The 27,353-nt window shown below is 36.4% G+C and overlaps 1 protein-coding gene across 1 annotated transcript; it reads left to right on the plus strand.

The window, feature by feature from the left end:
- The first annotated feature begins 1,894 nt into the window (after positions 1 to 1,894).
- On the plus strand, positions 1,895 to 26,661 carry VPS26A (VPS26 retromer complex component A). Its single transcript, XM_065922485.1, has 9 exons — positions 1,895 to 2,029; positions 7,677 to 7,826; positions 13,607 to 13,682; positions 14,471 to 14,627; positions 15,539 to 15,703; positions 17,814 to 17,920; positions 20,145 to 20,213; positions 22,417 to 22,559; positions 24,914 to 26,661. Exons 1-9 carry the CDS (start codon positions 2,027 to 2,029, stop codon positions 25,025 to 25,027), a joined length of 984 nt encoding a protein of 327 aa, XP_065778557.1. The 5' UTR covers positions 1,895 to 2,026; the 3' UTR covers positions 25,028 to 26,661.
- Positions 26,662 to 27,353: the final 692 nt, after the last annotated feature.

Below are 27,353 nucleotides of genomic sequence, written 5' to 3' on the forward strand. Positions count from 1 at the left end.
TTCACTCTGCTATGTCATTTGATACACAAAAGGTTTCTTTTTTTTTGACCATGCTGTATGGCATGCAGGGTCTTAGTTCCCCTACCAGAGATCAAACCCGTGCCCTCTGCAGTGGAAGGCAGTGTCCTAACCACTGGACCACCAGGGACGTCCCATAAAAGTTCTTAAGTTTGATGTAGTCCCATTTGTCTGTATATGCTTTTGTTGCCTGTGCTTTTTTGTTATAAACAAGAAATCATTCATTGCCAAGTCCAAGGTCCTGAATAGTTTCCCCTATGTTTTCTCTTAAAAGTTTTACAGTTTTGGTCTTAGGTTTAGGTCCTTAATCCATTTTGAGTTAATTTTTATATATGATATAATGGTTCAAGTTCATTCTTTTGAATGTGGATACCCAATTTTCCTGACACCATTGGTTGAACAGACTGTCCTTTTCCCACTGAGACATCATTGCACCTTTGTCAAAGATCATTTGACTATATACCTGAGGGCTTTTTAAAAATATAGTTTTCAGAGCAGGTTTAGATTCACAGCAAGTACAGAATTTTCATGTAACCCTTGCTCCTCCCCAACCCACATGCTAAATACGCTTTTAGCTTCCTGATGTAAACTTAGATTATAAAACTTTCTTTTCAAATACATGCATGTAAAGCTACAGATCTTCCTCTAAACACTACTCTCACTGCATCCCATAAATTCTCTTAGGTCGTATTTTCATTATCTTCTAGTTCAAACCATTTAAAAATCCCCATTGAAGTGTTTTTTGACTTAGAGGTTTAGAATTACATTACTTACCTTCCAAATATTTGTGGATTTTCTGGCTTTTTGTTATTTCTAGTTTAATTCTGTTGTGGTTAGAGACCATATTCTAATTTCCAGCCTCCTAAATCTGAGACTTGTTTAATGACCCTGCATCACGAACTTGATGTAGTTTTGCTATGATGGGAAAACCGGTGGATTCAGACTGTCATTTTTTTTTTTTTCTTCCTGCTTTGGTTTTGTATAGAGTGCACTGTGGTAGCGCAAAACTAAGTTCTGATTTCTTAAAACTGTTCCACTCACGGGTATGTCCTCTAAATTTACACTACAATGATTAGGATGCGGTTCAAGAAAGGAATACCACAAGGCTGTATATTTGTCACCCTGCTGCAGCCCACGGGGTCGCAGAGTCGGACACGACTGAGCGACTGAACTGAAAGACAGTACTTTCGAGCAGCATCATCGGACAGTTTGGGAACGCTTTCTACCCGTCACGGAATGGCAGGGCGGTACAACTGTTCTGAGTCGCCACAGCTCGAGATTGATACTTCGCGAGCCATCTGTGTATCTCTTGAAGCAACGGAAGTAGTACCCTCTTTTTCGGGGGTGGGGATTGTCTCGTCAGAGGTGACAAAGTTAGTGAGTTCTCAAAACTCAGAAGCTCTCTGAGGGAGAGGATATAAGTTAGGCAAAGCTCGACAATGGTGGCAGAATGCCTCTTCCCGGCATTGAGAGAGCAAGTCTCTTGCGACGTCTGACGAAACACGGCCTCGGGTAACAGCTAGCCTTCAACTGCGCGGCCCCATAACCCATCCGCAGGGAGAGCCTCCCGCAAGAACCTTTTCTACCTTCTTTCCCAGCAGCTCAAATGTCCACCAAGAAGAGGAACTGGGTGTGGCAAAAAAAAGTCAGTCAGGGAACCTCCTGTCACATGACAGGAGGGGGGACCTGGGCAGCCTCGGTCCGCCCTGGCCCCGCCCCCTTGACGCCACCGCAGTGACCCCGCCCCCTCCGCCGTGGGGTGGAGCACGAGGCCCCTCCTCCAAACGGCCTCCCCTCCGACGGCCAGTCTGGACCGTAGGGCGGGGCGAGAGGCCCAGAGGGGGCCTGCTCTAGGAGAGGGCAGGATAGGAAAGCACGGGTCACGTGCGGCCGGCGGCCTGAGGTCACGTGACGGGCGCCTGGGAGGAGGGAGCTGGGGCTAGGAGTTCTCCTGAGGGAAGAGGCGTGAAGAGGGGGGGACGCGGCGGCGGCGGCGGCAGCGCTGACAATGGTGAGTGCACGGCGGCCCGCGCGCTCGCCCGCAGCCTTTGTCCCGGAGCGCGCCGCGGGACGGCCAACGGCGGGCCCGATGTCGCGGGAGCGGCTCTTGGGAGCGGCAGGAGGGGGTAGGCGGGCAGGGCGGGGAGCCGGGTTAGGCCTGTCTGGTCGCCGCGGGGCTAGGGAAGAGCGGGCTGCGCTGCTTCTTCCCGGTCTCGGCGAGGCCCGAGTACCTGCGGGTGACGAGGCGTTCTCCTGGCTATGTCGGAGCCTCTGCCAGCGTTCTTCGATCGGCTGTGGGGGGCCGTGGCTGGGTACTCGAACCCCGCCTCTGCGGGCCCGCCGCCGCCTCCCCTTCCAAGGTAGCCAGACTTTCTGCTCCTCCTGGGCAGCCTCGCTTCCTTTCAGATGGGGTGACCCAAGAGTCCCCCAGTTCCGGACTCGGTGGACTTGGTCACTCTCTTCCAGTGTTGATCAGGCGCTTGATAAACTGCTTGAATCTTTTTTTTTTTTTCTCTCTCTTTCTCTCTTCTTAAACTAGCATATGGTGATACCCTGCGATTTCCTGACCCCAGGTTAGCCTTAACGTTGACACTTGTAGAATGAGAGAGAAAAAGAAAAGGACGTTGGAGGGGAGGACGTGTTTAAGTCAAAGGCAGTAGTTTCGTGCCCGCTGGTTTAGACGTTGGCTCTCATTTCCGTCACCAAAGCCATTCTGGAAACTTGTCTCTGGGATGTTGAACTGGCCTAAGGGAGCAGAGGAGGGAGGGGAATCAGTGCTGTCACCACAATTAGTGGGAAGCACTAGCGTGAGCACGATGGCGTGTAGCTTTGTGTGTGTTGGCGATTTCCTCTAGATTGGATCTCGTTTGACTCATTTTATGGTAATATTCGTTTACTTGGTTCACTTGGCCTGCATATGTTGAGCGCCTACTGTGTACTTTCCTTTAATAGTACCTGGTTTCCCAGAGCTCACCCAGTTCCGTAATCTGCTTGAGATTTTTGGCTTCAAGACTAAGCTAGGTTTATTTTTTTGGAAAAGTTACATTTGATAAATACATTTTAAAGTCAGGAATCGAGTTGCTTTAAATTTAAAAAAGAAAAGGAGCACAGAAATGTTCATTCTTAAACTTCGAGCCCTTTTCTCTTTTTTTCATCAGATATACTTAGGCGCTCCCGGGGGCTCTGAGCAAGACTGAATCAGCCCTTGCTCTCTTGTAGCTTATAGTCCAGAAGGAGATAAACATTTATTTGTGTGATTATTTGTTTAACGTGGAAACAAAACAGCTGTGATAAGGAAGTATTGGGGGACCTTGACTAGTCAGGGGGTTAGAGATGGCTTCTTTAATTGAATATAATTTGCAAAGAAAACGTAAAAGGCCCTCCTATTTTTTGCTTACATTTAAAATTACTCCTTTAATGTATTATTTTCAAGAACAATTTTTATTTTCAAGTTACTCGTGAAACAAATACAGCTTGAAAACACTGAAATAGGCACAAGTGTAATAATATATGTATGAAAATTTGCTGTTTCATTGCTCCTGTATGCATTAAGTGAATAAATTTTGAGAGCTTCTCTTCTGCCTCAGCTTGAGTTGCCTTTCTTTACATCCAAAGGATGTAGTGAAATTTCTTCAGTGAGGGCTATAAAATTCATCTTTTAACATCCACTTGTAATTTTGCTAGATAGTAATGCTCAATGTTGGGTTACAAATTACGTGAAAAATCTTAGATTAAAGTTAGTGATGTGAAGTTTAGGATACAATTAGAAAACTGTGAAAATAATTGTTCTAATATTTAATTAGTCATATATATTGCCCTGTAGTTATTTAAAGGCTACCTAAGAGTTTTAATTTGTATAATTTCTAGTATTGCTCCTGAAAATCCCATATTTTGAATACACACTTGAAGATATCTTTTCTAAAAGATCTTGGCAGTCTTTCTCTTAAGATTTCAGAAGTGCCTCTTGTAATTTCAGCAGAAGTGTATGTTAATATATCCTAACCTTCTTTACGGCTTTTATTCCTTTGCCTTGTAGTCTTCACATTCTGACAATTTTGTATTTTTCCCTCTTTATATATAAATTAGAAGTATTATCATTTGACTGTGAATAATTTTTAAAAGATTTAAATTTTGTAACTTTTTGTTTGAAATGACAGGATGTGCAAGAAGATGCACATCTTGAAATAAAAACTTTGTTTAATTTTTGGCTACACAAGGTGGCTTGTGGGATCTTAGATCCCTGAACAGGGATGGATCAAACCTGTGCCCTTGGCAGTGAAAGCGCTGAGTCCTAACCACTATTTATGAAATACTTCATGCATGCAGAAAATGACTGAGGACAACAGATAGTTTTTACATATTTTTAATGCCTAACAATTTTTAAGTTTTACATATGGTGTCAAAACAAGACTTACTGTTTACAATTACTAATTGTCGTTAGTTAATTGTGAAGAGTATGTACTTTTAAGTCTGTTTTATACCATTTTAATTAGTGGCAACTTTGATATTTTATTTTTGATTATTGATCTTTTAATATCAACTCTCAAATCCCAGTTCAGGTGTATATGTTAAGCATTATGTATGTGGGAAAAAGTGACCATAATACTTCGTTTCATTTGTAAAACAATTCTTACAGTTTTCAAATCTCATTTTTCTTGGAACTAACTCTAGGAAGTATTAAGGGGGAATAAGAAAAATAAATTTTATTTTCCTGCTTCGGTTTTATAATTCAAATTTTGAGACCGACATCGTCTATTCTTTCATAATTGTTTCTCTCATGGCAGCTCCCCACTACCTGCCCCCTTTGCTGGATCAGTGCTTTGCAGCTAGTTGATGATTAGTAAATATCAGCTGACTGATTTTGACCTGCTATACATTCTCATATTTGTAGCTCTTAGGAGAATGTACACCATTTTGAGCAAGTTGTGAGTTTAAAACTTGGGGTATGAAAGCTAACTAGGAAGGGACAAAACGTCTTGTCAAAAGGAAAATTTGCTCTTTGTGTATTTGGAGTATAAGTACTAATCTGGTAATTCATTGAATTGCTTTCTTGAAATTATAATCCTTTTGTTAATAAAGGACTAATAAAAATAAAGAAGCAGTAATTTCCTTGTGGTCCAGTGGTTGGGACTCTGTGTTTTCACTGCCAAGGGCCCAGGTTTGATAACCAAGGTCCCACAAGCAGTGTGGTGTAGCAAAAAAAAAAAACAAAAACAAAACAACCCAGAACAAAGAAGCAAACTCAGAATTTAGGAAAACATAGTCTCTGTTGATCATATTAATAGTATCACCCTGTGATCCACATAGCCTTAGCAGGATTGTTAACTTGTTTGCCGTTACCCTTCCTCCTGAGCACAGAACTTGAGCCTTAACTCAAGCTTCTTGCTCTAGACTTGACTACTGCATCAATGCCAACTTCCTGGGGGAGGGCTAGTCTTACCAAACATGCTAAGTTATGTATCCATTTATTTTTTATTATTAGGACAGTATGTGTTTTACTCAAAATTAACAATCAACAAGTATTTGAATGCCTTCTACTAAATGCCACATGCTGCCTCTGGCCACTGTGTCTTCAGTTGAAGTTGAGCAAAGGATAAGGTCTCTGTCCTCATGAAGTTTATAGTTCAGTTGGGGAGTCAGGTACTCAGTAAGTACACAGATTATAATAAATTGGCTTCCCTGGTGGCTCAGACGGTAAATAGTTTGCCTGCAGTGCAGGAGACCTGGGTTCAGTTCCTGGGTTGGGAAGATCCCATGGAGAGGGAAATGGCAACCCATTCCAGTACACTTGCCTGGAAAATTTCATGGACAGAGAAGCCTGGTGGGCTACAGTCCATGGGGTTGCAGAGTTGGACTTGACTGAGTGACTAACATTTTTATAATAAATGATGAAGTAAACCTGCATGGTGTTGCACTTCCCAAATTTGGAGAATTCAGTTTTGATTAGGAAGTTAGGGAAGGCCTCTTTATGGAGGTGAGTCACAGTGAAAGGATGACTTTGTTAGGATTACTTGGTCTAGGACAAGAAGGATACTGGGCATATTTGAGAACTTGGATCATTTGAGGCTGGTGTGGCTGGAGGGATGAATAGAGCAAGATATGTATAGGCCATGTTAGAGAATACATTGTATATATGTATGTTTAAAATAGCATTTCATTAAAGTAAGTGTTAACTATAGAAGAGTGCACAAATAAGTGTACAGCTGATGAACTTTCACAAAGGCAATATACCTGTGTATTAAGCACTCAGATAAAACCAAACAGAACATTAACAGTACCCCAGTGCTTTCTTCCAACCACTTCCTGACTTCTAATACCACCATAATGTGCATCATGTTTTTGATTTTTTAATAAATGGAATAATACAGTGTGTGTTTTTGTGTCTGGTCTCTTTCACTCAACGTGTATGTGAGATTCATCTTTGTTTTCTGTAGCTGTAATTCATTCCATTGCCCACTGTATGAATATAGATAAAAATGTATGTATCCATTTTCTCATTGATAAATATTTGGATTATTTCCTAATTGGGCCTGTTGTGAACAATGATGTTATGAACATTCTTATATTGGTCTCCTGGTTTATGTGTGTAAGTTTCTGTTTAGGGTAGATATCTAGGGGTATAATTGCTGGATCATTGATGTATATATATATCTTTAGCTTTCCCAGATAATGCCAACTATTTTTTAAAGTAGTTGTTCCAATTTATACTGCCACCAGCACATTGAAGGATATGATTGGCTTTCTGTTGCACTGCACAGCATTCCAAATCTTAGTTCTCCAACCAGGGATCGAACCTGTGCCGGTGCAATGGAAGTGTGGCGTCCAAACCACTGGGCCTCCAAGGAAGTCCCCAGATTTATGTTTTTAAGAGATAACTCTGTGTAAATTAAAAAAAAACAACTAGAAAACTAGCTTTTATAGCAGACAAAAAATAGTCCACAACTATATCTGACATTGGAATAGCCAATGGATTCTGTATTATTTCCAGCTAATGCGTTTTGCCATTCATAAGCAATTGACCTTGGTCTCCTTTACTTCTGTCATATTCAGGATTTACAGAACAAGGCTTATACACTCTGTTTAGAAAAATTAACAAATTTAATTAGTCTCCTCTATTAGAGCTAGTTTTATTTCAAGGGTTTACACAATGTAATATATCCTATTCAGACTTATATAGCAGTAGGTTTTCCATATGCAGTACATTGTAATAATTCATGAGTAATTGGGATTGTATGAGTTTCATTATAGCAGTATAATGAAAGAACCTCAAAGATGTATAACTAAAGGCAACTTTTCAAATCCAGATGTTAAGATTAATTTTTTAGATTTTTGGGGTATGTTAGTATTTAGTTATTTATAGTGGTTACTTGAGGAAATGATTGAAATTATAATATGTTTCAATTTGTTTAGTTTTGAGGGGGGCTTTTTATTTTATTGTGGTAGAAAACAAATTTATCTGCAATAAATTTTTAAGGGTACACTGCAGCATTAGCTATATGCATATTTTACAAAATTGATTTAGTTTTGATGCAGTATTTGGTATGAATTCTTAGTTCATCCTGAATTCATAGGTTAACTTTAGGTTATAGGTAATCAAGTTTGAATTTTAAACTGTAGTGACTGACAAAACAATTGTGAGAATTTTTCTTTTACTTTAGAGTTTTCTTGGAGGATTTTTTGGTCCCATTTGTGAGATCGACGTTGTCCTTAATGATGGGGAAACCAGGAAAATGGCGGAAATGAAAACTGAAGATGGCAAAGTAGAAAAGCACTATCTTTTCTATGATGGAGAATCTGTTTCAGGAAAGGTAAATATTTTGTTTGGAGAATTATCTAGTTGTAGAATATTAGAATTAGTCGTGAAAGTGCCTTGTGCTGTATCTAAATTTGAATGATTTTATTAGAGATGGAAAATGTTTTTCAGAAGGTCAGCTAAAAGCTTTGATTCAACAGAACACTTGCAGGAAAGAGTCTTAAACTGAAATGGTTACTGGGCAGAGTCTAAATTAAACTGTGTGGAGAATTTTGTGTTTGTGACCATGTGAATCTGTTTAACTTCAGACAGTTTCTACAGTGGGGCTGTGATCCACTCACAGTTTGTTTCTCCTTGAATTGAGTTATGGAGATTGGGGATAATTCTCTAGTGCCTCTTTCTAAAAGTGTTTTCTCATTCTTTGTAGGTTATCAGTCTGTACTACTGTCATTGTGTCTGTTGATCTCATTTCTTGATACTCTGTAGAGGATTTAAGCACATTTAGAATGTGTCCATGCGTGGTCAGATACATTTGTGATACCTTCTGTGGTTTAACTTTTTCCCCCTTTTCCTTGCCAAGGATTATTCTTATACCTTATGGAATATGATTACTACTTATTAATTTGTGATACTGAAGAATGGTAATATCCTAGATAAAATCAAATCATAAAATGTTTGAAATAATTTTTCTAAATATAAAAGATTAAAAAAACATTAAGAGTTTTTCTCTCCTGCTTATTAAGGTAATACATACACATGGTAAACCGTTTGGGAAATAAAATAATTATCTATAGTCCCATCATATGGAAATAACTCACTATTAAAATTTGAATGTGTTTCTTCCTAGTCTTTCTGCATTAGTTAATGTTTATGTATATGTAATATATTAAACATACCTTTTCCCTACTGTTAGATATTTAACTAGTTTCTGTTTTTCAAATTGCTTGTAGTACATCCCCATATCTTTAGTAATACAGACATTTTATACATAAGTTTTTCTTCAGATTTCTGTAGGATAAGATTATTTCCTTAGAATGAATTCCTAGGAGTGGCTGGACATGAATATTTGAAGGGTATCGATACATGTTAACCTGGAAAATTTGCATGAAATCTCATGTTCACTTAATACCTTGTTTCACTCAGGGTAGAGTTGAATATGATCGCTTTTTAACCTTTGCTATTTCTGTAGGCAAAAATGATACTATTCTTTGATAGCATTCTTTGGTTACTAGATAGGTTGAACTTAGGTTTACTAGCCGTTTTACTGCATCATCTATTCTGGTCCTTTGCTACTTACTGGTGTCTTAGTATTAAGTCTGAAGTAAATGTTTTGCTTTTCTACTTTACTCTTCCTTTAAAATGATGGGGAGAAAGAGAAGAAATCTGAAAGAGAGTGACAAATTCATTAAAAGGATGGAACACATCAAACAAGTAAATAGTGCTTGATCTACGGAAAAGATGAGTTGTTAATATGGTGGGATTCGAAGGGGTGGAAGGAAATGGCAACCCGCTCCAATACTCTTGCCTAGAAAATTTCATGGATGGAGGAGCCTGGTGGGCTACAGTCCATGGGGTCGCAGAGAGTCGGACACGACTGAGCGCCTTCACTTTGACTTTGACTAGAAGGAGTAGAGATACCACTGTAGTTTTTCCAGGGAGAGACTGAACCTCAGATTTTCAAAATTTATAGACATAACACCACCAAAAACAAGTCTTATCACACTAGTTTAGGCTTTGTAAAATGTCTGAAAATAGTTAAAAGATCTTTGGGCCAGAGTTGGAAGATCTAGCCTTGGACTTTACCACTGTCTTGATAGGTAGCTCTGGGCAGTCATTTAACTTTCTGTATCTCACCTGTAAGTTGAGGTTGGACTAAATTGATTTCCAAACTTTGTTATGCATTGTAGGAAGAATACTTCATGTATTAGGGAAAAAAATCTTAGAGACTGGAAGACCTGACATCCTACCCAGAGCAAGAATATTCCTGACATGTGAGCTGTCTATGTATACCTTTTTTTCCAGGTTTTTTCTAAGAGTAGTTTTAGATTTATGTAAAATTGAGAAGGAGGTATAGAGAATTCCCATTATCGACATCAGCCCCTAGAATGGTACATTTTTGATCAAGGATGGACTTACATAGACACATTATAGTCACCCAAAGTCTGTAGTTTACCTAAGGGTTCACTTGTGGTGATGTATATTCTATGGGTTTGGACAAATGTATAATGTATAATATATAATAATAATATACTCTACAAATGTTGTGTTTCCTTTTCATTAGTGCTTTTTGTATCCTATTTAAGACATCTTTGCCTACCTTGTGGGCATGAAGATATTCTCCTGTTCCTCCTATAATTTTAAGTAGTTTTATATTTCACATTTAGATTCTCTGTTTTTTGAAATTGATTTTGTCTTTATGACATAAGAGTCAGGGCTACTTATTATTTTTTTCCCCATATGGATATCTAATTGACCCAGGACATTTATTGAAAAAGCCATCCTTTCCACCACTGCATTGTAGCATCACCTTTGTCATTAACCAGAGGTTGTATGAGTCTGTTTCAGCCTCTCTGTTCCATTCCATTGTTTTATTTGTGATATATACTTTCATTTCTTTTTTAAAAAAAAATAGCTTTATTGAGTTATAATTCACATATCATAAATTTACCCTATTGAGTATATACAGTTAAGAGATTTTCACTACTTTTGCAGAGTTGTGCAGCTGTCATCACTGGCTAATTCCATAATGTTTTCATCACCCAGAAGAAACACCATAACATCAGTAGTCATTCACTTGGCACCATATACTAAATGTTTGTGTCCTCATAAGATTCCTGTGTTATAAAACCTAATCCCTAGTATGATGTACTTGTAGGTGGGGTGGGGCTGAGTGGAGGGGGAGGGGGAGAGGCTTTGGGAAATGATTAGGTCATGAGGGCTGTGCCCTCATGAAAGGGATTAGCATCCTCAAAGAAATCTTGTGTGCATCTTCTGACATGTAAGGACATAGTGAAAAGGCAGCCATCTGTGAACCAGAAAGCAAACTCTCCCAGACACCAAATCTGCTGGTGCTTTGATCTTGAACTTCACAGGTTCCAGAACTGTTAGCAGTAAATTTGTGTTGTTTTTCAGCCACCTAGTCTGTGGTTTTTTTGTTACAGCAGCCTGAGTGAACTAAGACACCTAACATCCACTAATCTACAGATGTACTTTCTTTCTCTGTGGATTTGGGGCCTGTTCTGGACATTTCATGTAAATAGAATCATACAACATGCTGCCTTTGTGTTTGGCTTCTTTCACTTAGCATGATGTCTTCAAGGTTTATTACTTTTAAGAAAATTTTTGGTCAATAATATAATAAAATTTGCTGTTTTAACCATTTTTAATGTATATAATTCAGTAGCATTAATCACATTCACAATGTTGTACAGTCATCACCACCATTTTGAAATTTTTTCATCATCCTGAACTGAAACTTTGTACTCATTAAGCAATAGCTGTCCTTTTCCCTTTTCTCCCAGTCCATGAATACCTCTAGCCTACTATTTTTCCCTGTAAATTTGTCTGTTCTGGGCTTCTTCTATTTCATGTAAGTGGTTACACAAGATCTGTCTTTTTGTGTCTGCCTCATTTCATGTAGCATAATGTTTTCAAAGTTCTTTCATGTTGTAGCATTTATCAAAGCAGGATTCTTTTTTATGGCTGAATGATGTTTTAGTATATATCTGTCTAGTGTGTGGATGTACATTTCTTCATCCTTCAGTAGAGGACATTTCAGTTGAGTATACTTGGGTTTCTATTTATTGATTATTATTAACATTATTATTTTAATTATTTTATATTATTACTAACATTATTAACATTTCTGTACATTTATGTATACGTTTTTGTGTGACTGTTTTCATTTCTCTGGAGTGTAGACTTAAGAATGGAATTGCTGGGTCATGTGTTAACTTTTAGGGGAACTTCCAGACTTTTCCAGAGCAGCTGTGCCATTTTATATTCTCTCCAGCAGTGTCTGAGAGTTTCAGTTTCTTCACATTCTTGGCAATACTTATTATTGTCTGTATTATTTTTTTGTGGGTAAAAAGTGGTCATATGGTTTTTATTTGCATTTCCTTTAATGATGAATGATATTGAGCATCTTTTCATATGCTTATTGCTGTTTGTATATCATCTCTGGAGAAAAGTCTGTTCATTTACTTGACCATTTTTAATTGGGTTATTTGTCTTTTGATCATTGAGTTGTAAGAGTTCTTTATGTATTCTAGATACAAGTCCTTTATCAGTAATATTTTGCATACATTTTCTCTACTTCTGTAAGTTGTCTTTTCACTTTCTTGATGGTATCTTGAAGCACTAGTTTTTTGTTTGATGATGTCCAATTTATCTTTTTTTAAAATTTCACTTCTCATGCTTTTGGTGTCATTTGAGAAAGTTTCTCATCAGAGATAATGAAGATTTACACCTGTGTTTTCTTCTAAGAATTTCATAACTGTAGCTCTTACATTTAGATCTTTGCTACATTTTGAATTAATATTTGTGTATAATGTGAGGTAGGGATCCAATTTCTTTGTTTTGTGTGTTGAGATTGAGTTGTTCTACTACCATTTGTTGAAAAGAATGTTCTTTCCTCATTGAATTGTCTTGGGACTCCTGTAGCATATACTTTTTAAAGTTAAGTTTAATTGCTCTTTGTCAAAAAAAAGGCTGCAAAGAAGGAAACACAATTACCCATAGAATTTTACTTTTCTGTAGTTTAAAATATATAATTGGCATTATACTTGTATACAATTTGACCATGCTTCCTACATGTAACATATCATGCACATCTTCCCACATCATTAAAAATTCTTTGACCTTATTATTTTTATACTTTAATTATACTCCATCATGTGATATACTCCAATTTAATTATTTACTTCTTTTTCTGACATATTAGTTTGGAAGGTGAATAACTTAACTCATTCTGGTTATAGATGTAGAAGATATAGAAGCATGAATATTTTAATTACATAGTTTATAAACAGAAGTATTTGAACTTCTTTTTATTGGTTCTTGATTTCTATTGAGAAGCATTGTTTGAAAGAACAGCTTTTAAGAGTCACATTACCAATATTTTTTACAGTAAAGAACAAATCCGGGAATATGTTTCTTTTTGTATTTTAGCTAATCCTTAAATGGTTGAAATTTTGTTTTTAATATCTGTGTACTTTATATTTTGTCAAAATATATAATATTAAGGTTTCCATTTAGCAGATACAAATTTAGCAATTTTAGATTATATACTTAATTTCAAAAGTATGTAAGCTATATCATACTCAAAATTTAAATCTTTAGACATTCTATTTTTAGGATGCGTAGCAGACTCAGGGCAATAACTGTTGCTTTTAATATCAAAAATTATAGCAATATATGGTTGGTTATACAAAGCTGAAAGTGATCTTTTAGGTCAGTTCTTGGAATTATTAATAACCTTTATATTAAGATGCTATTATAGAATTGTTTAACTATTTGACCAGAAAACGTATTTGAATAGTTGAAAGTTTTCCCTTTTATTGATTCTTTGTAGTTCTCCAGCTCTAAAGAAAGATTCCTTCCTAACAAAGCAGATACTTTAAATGTACGTACAAGTAATAAGTTCATTAGTGATTGTATAGGAGTAAGTTTTACCTTCTCTGGAGCTATAAGGTCATCATAATCTAGGTATGTGGTGGTTTCTCAGACTTCAGAAATGAACACCTGAAGTATTTATATATTATATTCATCTGGAAGGAATCTGTTAGTAGGCCCACAAGGATTGTTAACATCTCTTATAATTTCATGTTTTGGCAGGTGAACCTAGCCTTTAAGCAACCTGGAAAGAGGCTAGAGCACCAAGGAATTAGAATTGAATTTGTAGGTCAAATTGGTGAGTTTTAAAATATTACTGTTTTTGTTGTTAACTGAGTTTGAAGAGAGTTTGATATGGCAGTTAAATAATTGAATTAGAGTTTAGCTTTATGGGAAGAAGGAATTGATTTTGCATAATAAAAGGAATAATTTTATAAACATTAAATAATCATGTTTCTTTTAATTCTATTAAATGATATTTGACTCATGCTGCATTTACTTGTGATGAAATCTGATTATTAAAGGTGCGAGGAATTATGCAAGCTACCAGTCTTGAAAAATAATTCAAGTAAATTAGGTGACTCCCTGAAATTTCCATCTGCCTAGGTTTTTCACCAGCTTTATTCACAATTAGCAGTGTCACCTTCATCCTTCACTTGCTAATTACTCATGCCATTTGTCTTCCTAACTTTTATACCTGTAGCCAGACTCACCTGTCAACAGAAAATTCCATGTGAAAAGGAAAGTTGTAATTTCTTCTTAACTTAGATCAACTTGTGTATGTTTCCATACATATATTTCTTGCTTTAGCAGGAGTTAAACTATATTGGGCAAATCCTAACTACACTAAAGGAATGAATTCTTTCATAACAGAAATTTTCATTTTGCTATACCACTTGAATTTTTTTATGCCTATGTGGAGCAAAATAGGATAATGGAATTCAGATCATAGCTCTGATATTTAAAGTGAAGGCAAATCCAACTAATTTTTTTGATAAAAAATTACTTGCTTTGGAAGTAGAAGTTTGGGTTTTGATGAGATGGATATCAAACATAATTGGTCTTTCACTTTTTAAAATTTCTTAGAGCTTTTCAATGACAAGAGTAATACTCACGAATTTGTAAACCTAGTGAAAGAACTAGCCTTACCTGGAGAACTGACTCAGAGCAGAAGTTATGATTTTGAATTTATGCAAGTTGAAAAGCCATATGAATCTTACATCGGTGCCAATGTCCGCTTAAGGTACGAATTGATTTTGTCTATATTTTATGTTATGCAAACCAGAAGGTAATGACTACTATTGAATGTCTTGAACTTCTAATTATAATTTTGGACTGGAAGACTTAAGATTTTGAAAATTCTTTCAAATATATATATATTTTTTGTCTGGCTAATGTAGATCTGATGTAATATGATCCTTCTATGGGGGGGGGTGTGGGTGTGTGTGTGTGTGTGCGCGCGCGTGCGTGTGTGCGTGTGTGTGTGTGTGTGTGTGTGTGTGTGTGTGTGTGCACGCGCTCAGTCATGTGCAACTCTTTGCGGCCCCACGGACTGTAGCCTACCGGCTCCTCTGTCCTTGGAACTTTCTAGGTAAGAATACCAGAGTGGGTTGCCATGTCCTACTCTAGGGGATCCTCCTCACCCAGGGATCGAACCTGCATCTCTTGGGTCTCCTGCATTGGCAAGCGGATTCTTTACCACTGTTCCACCTGGGAAGCCCTCTATAGGATTCAGAGAATCCCATTAGGAGAAGTTTTAGTCATATACTTCCCTTGTATGTACCTCAGTTTCTTAGATACTTCATTTGTCTTGTAAATGGAATTACCCTCTAAATCAATTAGTTTCTCAATGAATCTCATTTAGTCTATGGTTAAGAAATGATGTAGGAAAAAAAAAAAATTGATCTAGAGAGATGTCCTCAAATAAGCTTGATGGTAGTATTCCAAATTGATCTAAAAAGTATGTCCACTATTCTTAAAATTAAACTTTGTATTTTTTCCATGGTGAAGGCATTTATTTAAAAATGAAAACTTCTTCATGAAGTATATTGATCCCTAAGGAATTTCAGGAAGGAGAAAGCTAATGTTTGCTTATTTAAAACATTGAGATATCTCACAGGAGATTTAACTTGTTCTCTCCATTAACTTTTGTAGGTATTTTCTTAAAGTGACAATAGTAAGAAGACTGACAGACTTGGTAAAAGAATATGATCTTATTGTTCACCAGCTTGCTACCTATCCTGATGTCAACAACTCTATTAAGATGGAAGTGGGCATTGAAGATTGTCTACACATTGAATTTGAATATAATAAATCAAAGTAAGTACCTTTTACAAACAGATAAATAGTCAGGGAAAATTAAGAAATAAACCTTTTATGTCTTTGTAAATTGGTCAAAGAAAGGATAGAATAGACATTAATCTGATGTTAACAGACCATCAGAATCTCCGAACTGAAAGAAACTTTAGTAGGAATTTGGTTTTGTTAGTAGGAATTTGACTTGGTATAGGTGTCTTTTGTATTCTATTCCTGGTAGGACTCCGCTTGGCCGTTTTTTAATAGAGGATCTCACCATCTCAGAAGGCAGCTAATTCTGTAAATCTGTGAAAATTTATCTTACTCTCTTGGCATCATTTTAGCTGGTCATCTCTTTAAAAATAAGCAAAAATGCTCTTTTTTCTGACTACATTTCAGTACTTTTTTATTATTAAAAAAAATTGACAATGTAGAAAAGTCAAGGGAAATAAAAATACCACATATTTTCACCTTTACCACTTAACCACTATTAATATACTCTTGTATAGCTTTCCATGGGAGGGGGCATATGTATTTATATATGTTGTGTTTTTTTCAGAAATGGGCTGTTAATTTTATTTATTAATGTCTTTTTAAACTTTCACCAAAGTATATATCTAAAAATATTAATAATTTCTTAACATGTTCACGTATCTAGTCAGTATTCATTTCCTTAAATGACTTATAAAGTTTGTTCATGTCAGTATCCAAACAAAATTTGTTCAAATCCAGTGGATCCAAACTCACTTAACAAACACACTAATCAAAAAACATTTGGTTTTCTGATACTTAAATCTGTTTTATGTTTTCCCTTTTATTTTTTCATTAAAGTTTGTTTGTTGAAGAATGGTCATTCTTTTATCCTTTTCCTGTGCACTTTTCTGGTATATGAATTTTAAAAAATATATCTGTGTACTGTTGACTGTGGTGGCTCTTTGTTGCTGCAGGCAGGGTCTCCTCTCTAGTTGAGGTGTGTGGGCTTCTCATTGCAGTGGACTCTCTTGTCATGGGTCACGGGCTTTATGGTGAGCATGCTTCAGTAGTTGGGACTCACAGACTTCGTTGCCCCATAGCATGTGAGATGGCCCCAGACCAGGGATCAAACCTGTGTCCTATGGATTGCAAGGTGGATTCTTAACCACTGGGCCACCAGGGAAGCCCTACATGATTTTTATTGCTTGTCATGTCCCAGTTTATATCACTGAAATTGTGATATACATGTGTTCAGAGTCTTAAATTATATTGTTGATAAAATTATTAGTTTAGGACCTAAAACGTGTCACTGGAAGTCTCCCTTCAGAGAGACATCATTAGTCAACTCTTGGGATATTATTTTGAGATTCAAACCTGAGAGAAGGTTTAAAAAAAAAGAAAGCCCTCTGGGAATTACAGAAGTTCCCAGGTTTATTACCACATTATTTCAAGATTCTTGGGAAAAGTCTTTGATTATTAGGTATTACAGCAAAAAACTCAAGTTTATGGAGTCTCTTTGTGACCAGGTGATTTTTTAACTGCACTATTCTAGCACTTGGAATAATACACTAAGCAAATGTATAAAGTTGTAAATGTTCGGAACATCTTCATATGCCATTTTCAGGCATAAAAATCTTAATTTTCCTCGCTTAAGTTCTTTAGAAATGAAGTTGACCTCTAAAGAGGTGACTAACAATTACTCTGGCTAATTTTTCCCTCTGAGGTTTACTGATGATTGAGTAAAAGTTTTTTTTCCCCTAATTTTTATAGTAAAATGATGAATACTCTTTTGAAAAAAAAGGAACATTAAATACATGAATAGCCAGAATGTTATTCTTAAATAGTAATTATCCTAAGTGAAGTTGCTCAGTCGTGTCTGACTCTTTGTGACCCGGTGGACTGTAGCCTACCAATCTCCTCCATCCATGGGATTCTCCAAGCAAGAATACTGGAATGGGTTGCCATTTCCTTCTCCAGGGGATCTTCCCAGCCCAGGGATCAAACCCAGGTCTCCTGCACTGCAGGCAGACGCTTTACCCTCTGAGCCATCAGGGAACTCAGTAATTATCCTACAGATATCTAATAAACCTTTTCAGGACATATTTCACTCTTTGCTTTGTAAACTGATATTTAGTAAGTGACAAATATTCTTTCCTTAAAGGTATCATTTAAAGGATGTGATTGTTGGAAAAATTTACTTCTTATTAGTGAGAATAAAAATCCAACATATGGAGTTACAACTGATTAAAAAAGAGATCACAGGAATTGGTAAGTTAAAGGGTACTTGAATTGAAGTTCATTTTAGTTGAAATTTTAAAATCTTAAAATACTGTTTAAACTTAAATATCCACCTTGGATACTAACTTTGATACTTAATATTGCTGGCAGTGAGTTACTCATTTATGTTTTGAAAAATTAGTTTTTGAATAGATAATTCACATGGTTCAAAAATAAGATGTGAATGATCATACAGTAATAAGTGTCCTATTTATGTATTCCAGCTACTCATAGGTGATACAAGTTGTAAAGTTGTTTAAACATTTATTCATACACATGCAAGTGCCTCTTTATTACACCCTTCCTTTTAGTCAAGTGGTTATGTACAGTGCATACTGTAGAGACACTTCAGTTAACAATATCATTTCACATATGTTGGTTTATGTGCAAAATAAAATCTCAGAAGTGGAATTGCTGTTTCCACGGGTATATTCATTTGTAATTTTGATTAATACTATCAGTTTGTCCTCTTTACGGACCGTACCAATTTGCATTACTACCAGCAATGAATGTAGGAAGGTGCCTTTTTTGTCATGTGTTCTCATAAGCACAATGTTATAGAACTTTTAGCTGATCTCATGGGAGTAGGGAAGAGGTTCCCCATTGTAGTTTTGATTCATTTTTCTCATTCTGAGTGAGGATGAACATCTTTTCACGTGTATAAAAGCCGTTTGTATTTCTTTCCTATAAACTGCCTACCCATATCCTTTGCCCCATCTCTATTGAATTCTTAGTCTTTTCCTTTTGATGTGTAGAAACTCTTTATATATTAGAGAAATCAATCCCATTTTCTGTATTAAGAGCAGCAAAATTTCCCCAGTTTGTCTTGCTTATGGTAGTTTTTACCATGTAGAAGTTCTTGACATTTGTGTAAGTCACATTTGTCAGTTTTTCCTTTTATGGATTCTGGCTTTTGTACCACAGTGAGAAAGGTCTTTTTTACATTGAGGTTCTAAAAATAATTTTCTGTGCTTGATTCTACTAAAGTAATACATTATAGTTTAGGAATTTTGTTTAAAGTTTTAATTCATTTGGAATTTGTTCTGATGTAAGCAAGAAACAGCTATGGATCCAGCTTCACTTTTCTCCAGATAGCTGACGAGTTACTCCAAATCATTTATTGGTTCATAACTGCTTTTTAAATTTTCTTTTTTTTTTTTTTGGCTGCACTATGGGGCTTCTGAGATCTCAGTTCCTTGACCAGGGATCAAATCCATGCCCCCTATAGTGGAAGTGCAAAGTGTTAACCACTGGATCTCCGAGGAACTGCCTATTTTTTCCCCTAGTTTTAATTAGTATATAGATTTAATTTGTTCCCTTTAACTTTCCTGGTTTTCTGCTAAAAAGAATTTTAGGCACCACTTTTTAAGAATTTATAATTGATGTCATAAACATCTGTAGTTTCTTAATCTCCATTTTTTACCTGCTGCTAAAGTGATTTAAAGATATTTAAACCAAACTCCAGTTCCCCATTTGTTGTTTAAAAATTATTTAAACACTTTTCCTAGTTATAAAAATTATGTTTGGGTGTTCTAGAAAATTTTAAATAAGAAATAATTTGTACTCATAATCCAGAAAAGAACTTAGTCTTTGTATGTTATATACTTTACAACATTGGGATCATTACTATATGTTTTACTGTACTTTTTAAACTTGTATCATTGACTCTTCATAAAGAACTATATGTCAATTAAGTATTCACTTTGATATTTTATCTCTGTTAAAGTTAACAAGAGAAGACATTTTGGGCGTTAGAGAGAAAACCAGCATGTTGGTGCACTGCTGTGCCTCTCTGGTTTCTATTTTAGCAGATGTTAGAAATGGTGGAAGGAAGTCTGTGAAGATTATTTCTGAGCATATACAGTTGACCTGTGAATAACACGAGGTTTGAAATGCGTGGGTCCACTTACAGTGGATTTTGTTTAGTAGTAGATTTTACACTATTGTATGATCTGCAGTTGGTTGAATCTGCATAGGAAGGACTTCAGCCCCTGCAGTTTTTCAGGCGTCTACTGAATTACCTTTGAGAAGAAGGGAGTGAGACCTCAGTTGGGTGGTAAATAAGTGTAGATCAAGAAATAGAAAAGAATGATCAACGTTTTCACAAAAGGGGGAAAGTCAGGACTAAAATAATATAGTCAGAAAATAGGAAGAAGGTGTAAGCCTGGAAATTATATTCTAGCAACATTTAATATCATTTACATTATTGCCCTAGGACCCAGTACCACAACAGAAACAGAAACAATCGCTAAATATGAAATAATGGATGGTGCACCAGTTAAAGGTAATAAGCTTTCTTTTACTTCTTTCGTGTCATAGGTGGTGCAGATAGCAGTGCTCATGGCAGTGTAGCTTGAAAGTATTTATTCAGTGTGAATATGTGAATTCTTAAAATTACTCTTACAATGATTTTTAAGATCATCTTTGTATAAATACTGAGGAGACTGTAGTAGTACTTTCTGGTTTGAAATAAGGTTTAATTTTTTACTCAGCTTAAATTTAGGATTTAGAAAAGACATTTATGTATATCTGTTTCCTAGTTCTGAATTTATAATATTTTGTCTTCTGTTACAAGAGTTTCTCTCTAAATCTTCTTTTACTCATGCTGAACATAAGGTACAGTATAACTGAGCAATTCATTCTGTGGGATTTTGGAGTTCTATATAGCTCCCAAGAAAAGAAGCAGCTCCCTTACTAAATAATTTTCAGTATCTAAGATAATGAAGCCAGTATTTATCATTTAAAATTTTTGTCTTTGGTTTTTTCTTACTCTGTTAGTAATTACTTCAGAGAGTAGTTAACCATTTATTGAGTGCCAACTATTGATGAGGCATTGTATTCTCAGGTGCTCTAAAGTTCCCTTCCATATACACTTTGAGTTAGGTAGTGGTAGCCCTTATTTTATTCCTGAAACTGAGATATAGAGGTTAAAAACTTGTTAGGGTAGGCAGAACTACCTCTACTCACTTAGATTTTCAGCTAGAATTCTTTAACAAAAGATTAATAAGAGAAAAACAGTTTATGTGCATGCATTGCACATCATGCAGGAGAAACCTCAACAAAAAAGTAACTCAAAGCAGTGACTTAGCATTTCAGCTTATATAGCATCTTCAGAAGAACAATAAATTTGAGAGAAACAACTAGGCAAATGAAAGCAGCTTAGGCTTCCAAGGGTGCAGACTATGGGAAGGTAAATATGTGGGAGGAAACTGGTGGAGCAGGCTTGTTTGCAGATTCCTCTGGTGCCATCCCTGGGCTGGAGAGGCTGTCTCCAATCAAAGAATTTATATCCTGCCTTTAGGCAGAATAGGGGAATTCTTTTTTGCTTTCACTGCTGTTTAATTGCCTTCGGCTCTGAAATAATTTTAATGTCAAAGAGGCACATTTTTTGTGACATATTCTTGGTTTCCTTCAAGAGATAATCATTGCAGAGTTGGCGTTTGAGCCCGGGCCTTTCTGACTTCGAGACTAATGCCTGTGTACTTGTGTGTTACACAACATTACTTAGTAAAATTCCAGCAGCCACAAATTTTTATGTAAAGAAACCAGTTGTATATCCTTTTTTCTCCCTCTAGTTACAGCTTAGTTTTATTTGGTAAACAAAGGATAGTACACCCCCAAGGCATGACGGTGGGCTGACCCCTGAAGGAGTGGCCCCAACCCATCTGGCCCCCTCTTGTACTTTTTGTCTCCTCCCTCCAGCCTGCCCTATATAAATTAGGGCTAGCACCCATCATTGATCAGGAACAGGGCATGCTTGTTTCACCTGAGGTTTCTCCTTTGTTCCCTTTCCGTGCCCTCGGTTGTATATCTTTAAGGAAATAGATACACATAAGAAAAATATTACATAAAAAGAATTCAAAACAGAATATGCCAGTAATTACTCTTAGGAAAAGAGAAGCCATCAAGTCACCAAAAATAGCAATCTAGTAAGTATTCAAGAATTTACACACATGATGAGAAATGGCAAAATTCATGAAAGCAGAAAGTAACAAAAGTGCTAGGGTGGAACTTAACTGCTGGCACTGTTTTAAGCTTTTACATATATTAGCCCATATAGTCCTTAACAAATTCTTTATAAGATGGATACGCTTGACTGGAGTTAGAATTCGAATCCAGGCATTTGACTTTAGAGCTGGCGGTTTTTAGCTAGGTGCACTTTTACTCCCTCCTCCCCACAGGAAATTTGGCAATGTCTGGAGACATATTTGGTTGTCATATTTGGGGACTGTTAACTGGCATCTTGTGGGTAGAAACCAGCAATGCCTTGTACTTCCTACAGTGTATATGACCTTACCACAACATAGAATTATTGGGCCTAAAATGTCAGTAGTGTCAAGACTAAGAAACTCTGGTCTAAAGTTTTTGTTATGCTCCTGTCTCAGGAGGAACTGAAGCGTTAGTGTCTTTATAATGGTTAGTATTAGGTGTTATGTAACTGTATTTGGTCATCCTTTAGAACTAAATAGAAATTGCTTTTCTTTTAGGTGAATCAATTCCAATAAGACTATTTTTAGCAGGATATGACCCAACTCCAACAATGAGAGATGTGAACAAAAAATTTTCAGTAAGGTACTTTTTGAATCTAGTCCTTGTTGATGAAGAAGACAGAAGGTACTTCAAGCAGCAGGTATGGTGCCACCTACATGGTATTTTGGTGGTATCTGTGGTGGTTCTGAAAAGCACTCACTTTTCTAAGCTTTATTGTACTGAGCAAGTGGGGGTTTCTAAGTGAATGAAAACACTGAAAGTGTGACACAGAAGTAAGGCATGAATGGATCTCTGTTGTGATCAGTCTCCTCCCAGTCATTCTGCAGGACTCCAGGATGGGCTATAATTTGGCAGGACTTTTATTTTTTTCTCTTGAAACTTTTGTTTTTTATAAAAACAATATCTGCTATTTGTTTTTTTAAAAAAATCAGGCAAAATACAATGAAATAAAGGTCAACAAAAATTCCACCACCATTGTGATAGTTTTCCACACAAATTTGTATATTTGTTTTTAGATCATATTATGCATATTTATCTTTAATTTTCTTTTTCATTCAGTACTGTCTTGAAAAGATTTCCTTTATCAACAAATAAAGATTTCCTTTCATTTTTCATGACTGCATCCACTTGATGGATTTCAGGTTTCCACTTTTCCCTAATTAAACAATCCTCTTATAAATGTCTTTGAGATGACCCAAATATTTATCATAAAATTTGTTCTCATTTGAAAATCAGTTAAAAGCTTTTAGTGAATTTTGAGTAAAACCTGTGATTAGAATGGTCGTCTCTGTTCTGTATCAGAGTAATAAATATTCGAATGTCAGTTGAATGCTCAAAGCTAAATTGGAAATTATTCTGGGGGGAGAAAAGAAAGCATTCTGTGCTGAGGGCTGTGAAGAATATAAAAGCTACCTTTTTAAACATGGTTTTTCCTCACAATTCTCACATTGCATATATGTGGAAAAAGAAAAATTATATAATTAACCGAAAACTTAAATAATGGTTTGACAGCAATTTGGAAGAGAGAAAACTTATTCTGCTAATGTTACCATAATGCTATATAATTAAACATAGGTGATTTAACTTCAGATTACATTATGTGAAATTTACAATTTTCAAATCAATTACATATTATGACATTATTGAGTAGTATATGCCTCCCATGGTCATTTATTTAGATGTTTAAATTCTGCTGCATTGGTTAAAAAACAAACAGCCTGCTATGACTTCATGAAGCAAGTGATCCTAAGACTTTAGAAGATGAACCGCCCTGGTGGCTCAGGGATGAAGAATCTGCCTGCTGATGCAGTGTTTGGTCCCTGGTCTGGGAACACCCCACATGCCGAGGAGCAGCTAACCCTGTGTGCCCCGACTATTGAGCCTGTGCTCTGGAGCCTGCGTGCCACAACTGCTGAAGCCCGCATGCCCTGCAGCCTGTGCTTCGCAACAGCAGAAGTCACCACAATGAGGAGCCTGTATACAGCAACTAGAGAGGGCTGCCCTCCTAGCTTAGGTGGTCAAGAATATGCCTGCAACGCAGGAGATTGGGGTGCGATCCCTGGGTCGGGAAGATCCCCTGGAGAAGGAAATGGCAACCCACTCTAGTATTCTTGCCTGGAGAAAATCCCATGGACAGAGGCGCCTGGCAGGCTACAGTACATGGGGTCACAAGAGTCGGACACAACTTAGCGACTACACCATCACCACCACCTGCTCACTGAATCTTGAGAAAAAGCCTGTGCAGCAACAAAGACCAGGCACTGCCAAAAATAAAATTATTATTTTTAAAAAAGAGTTTAGAAGAGATCTCAGGATGGATTGATTAGGGTAAGACAGGCAGAGGAATCAAAATTTGAGGAATATAAAGGGGAGGATGAAGGGAAGGTTTAATTTAAGGTGCATTAGAGGAAGAGAGTAACCCAGTTTGGCTGGCGGGGTACTGGGACCTTGGTAGGGAAGAGTGATGTTAGTAAATTGGATAAAGGTTGTGGAGGACCTTGAACACTGGGTTGGAGATTTATCCTGGAGGAACTGAGAGCTACTGAAGAGTCATCCAAGCAATGTTTTACACTAGTCTGGCAATGATAGGTAGGACAGGTTAAAAAAGGGTTTCAGGCAAGGGAGGGAGAGCCATCTATCAGGAAGCTAAAATAGTGACAAGGGCTTGAATTTGGATAGGACAGGGGAAACAAACTAAACAACAGATTTTAGGAATTCTTTAAAGCAGTAGTAGCTAGAACTTTGTGTCAGTTTGGATTCATAGTGGTGGTGTACATAGGTGTTGGTTGGAGGAGCAGAGTTGGCAGAAGGGGAGACCCATTATTAGAATTGGAAGAAAGGTCCATCAGGAAAAGAGTAGAGCTTTTGTAGGGAAGAAGTTAGTTTTGTTATGGTTAAAATTGAAGTGCATTATTTCTGTGGTGAAAATTTAAGGCATAATATGAGAATATTCATTTGACGATATTAATTTGTTATCATGCATTTGTTTTCTAGGAGATCATTTTGTGGAGAAAAGCTCCTGAAAAACTGAGGAAACAGAGAACAAACTTTCACCAGCGATTTGAATCACCAGAATCACAGGCATCTGCTGAGCAGCCTGAAATGTGAACTGAATGGGAGAAAAAAAAGAAAAAAAAAACCTCCTCTATCCGTGGAGGTTTAGGTTTGGCTGGTTAGAGATGGTGGCAGCGTGCAGGCAGGGGAAAGGCCAGAACTCCATTTATAATAGTCTTCCTTTATCTTACAGTGCTGAATTTATTTTATAACATAACTGTTCTTCGTGTATATACATTTAAAAAAGCGCTTTCTTTGAAACACTGGAACTTTCTTAAACTGCAGTTTTTTGGTTTTTTGTTTGTTTTTTAACTGCACACTTTGATAATAAGCACTCAGATATACATCAGCATAAACATTATAAAAATCTTCATGTGAGTAGGTTGGTATTTGTACTTGTGCTTTTTTTCTGCATAATGTTGATTATAAATTTTCTTCTCCTTTCTCATGCTAATGATTACCTCTTACTCTTTCTACATGCAAAAAAATTTGTGTTCAAATAAAATTAGAAAACCTGAGTGGCCCTTACAGCCTGCAAAGACTTAAAACATGGCATCTCAATATTTTTGAAAACTACATTTATGTTTTTCTATATGTGTTTGAGAAATGCATACGAGTGTTTCACTGTAGGTGCCTCTGAGTCTACCACTCCATGGCTTCCTGAATTTTGTTCTCTTTGAAATCTTCTGTGGTATATTAAATTTTTCCCCTAAGGGATTATGTAGCATGTCATTGCAGCTTTTTTTTGGCGGGGACCATATTAAGTAACCAATTTGCTACTGCTGTCCAACAGGTACCACTGTATGTGTTCTGCAGTGTGGAGTGGATTCTATATTGGCAGTTTAGAATTTGTTAAAACTATATGATTGTTCCATAATACTTTGAAAAAAGTTTTTTTGATTTAAGGAATCTTTTTAGCACATGTACGCAAATATAAACTTTCTTGCAAATATTCTCTTTTCAGGAGAAAATTGAGGATGAGGGCACTCAGGAGAACTGGTGAAGCATGTAGTTATCCAGATCTGGACAATTTCACATTTGTTAAATCAGAACCTTGACTAGTTCAAACTCAAATTTAAACTTCGTTATCCACTATGTTTAAATTTTTTTAACATTAAATTCAAGCATTGTTCAAAGCCTCTAAAAAAGAAGGTTACAGTCATCTGTTTTTATGCTATGCATGGGGTTTGATCTCAGATACACTAAATATGGGGCGTAGGAACTAAAACCTGATGTATGAAACTACTTTCACTTATGGTTCATTGGTTTTTGTACCAATATTTTTTTATACACTTCAGTGCAAGTCTTGTTAGTTAACCTTACTTTATGAGTAAACTAAGTAACCCAAATTATATTTCTTTAAGCCTATTTTACTACTGTGGCTCTTTGAAAAATGGTCAATAACCAACTTCCTAACTGGCAAAAAGTTCCATGTGCTGGAGCACCGGTTATAAATGTGGATATCTGTGAATGATAATGTTTTCCTTCATGTAAGTGCCTGTTCAGAGTTTCAAAATTTTAAAATGCCAAATATTTTCATGGTCACTTGCATGTAGTAATCTGGAAAATATTCAAAGAAAAATTGAAAACCAATTGTATTTAACCAGCCTCAAATTGTGCAACCATGATGAATTTGAAACAGATATTAAGCTTGCTATTTGAATGATTAAAATATTTATATTCTGAAATCTCTTCTCATTGTCATATTTATCTTTGAGGACAAAATTGCTCACTAGTTTAAGAAGCTGTAATTGTGATGATTAGAAGTTTTTACAAATATCAATTTCAATTTTAAATATATGATTACTTTTAACTAGGTGGCTTAAAACACTGTCATAAATAGGATGCTTATTCAGCTTGCTTGAGACTTTGTGCATAACCAATTTGAAAAATAAAAATTTGAACAGTATATGGTGAACTGTAAATAAGTAAACCAGTTAATTAGAAAGGAACTGAAAAAAATTTGTGTCTATTAGAGCACAATATCTAATGCAATGGTTCTCAACCCTGGCTGCATGTTCAAATCACTTTAGGAGGTTTTTTTTTTTTTTCATTTATTTTTATTCGTTGGAGGCTAATTACTTTACAAATATACTTTACAAACTATTTTTTAAAAATAATCATGCCATACACACTGAGGAATCTAGATCTGAAAGAGACACGTGCACCCCAATGTTCATCGCAGCACTGTTTATAATAGCCAGGACATGGAAGCAACCTAGATGCCCATCAGCAGATGAATGGATAAGGAAGCTATGGTACATATACACCATGGAATATTACTCAGCCGTTAAAAAGAATTCATTTGAATCAGTTCTAATGAGATGGATGAAACTGGAGCCCATTATACAGAGTGAGGTGAGCCAGAAAGATAAAGAAC

Source organism: Muntiacus reevesi, chromosome 2 (genome assembly GCF_963930625.1).
Source record: "Muntiacus reevesi chromosome 2, mMunRee1.1, whole genome shotgun sequence".
Classification (NCBI taxonomy): domain Eukaryota; kingdom Metazoa; phylum Chordata; class Mammalia; order Artiodactyla; family Cervidae; genus Muntiacus; species Muntiacus reevesi.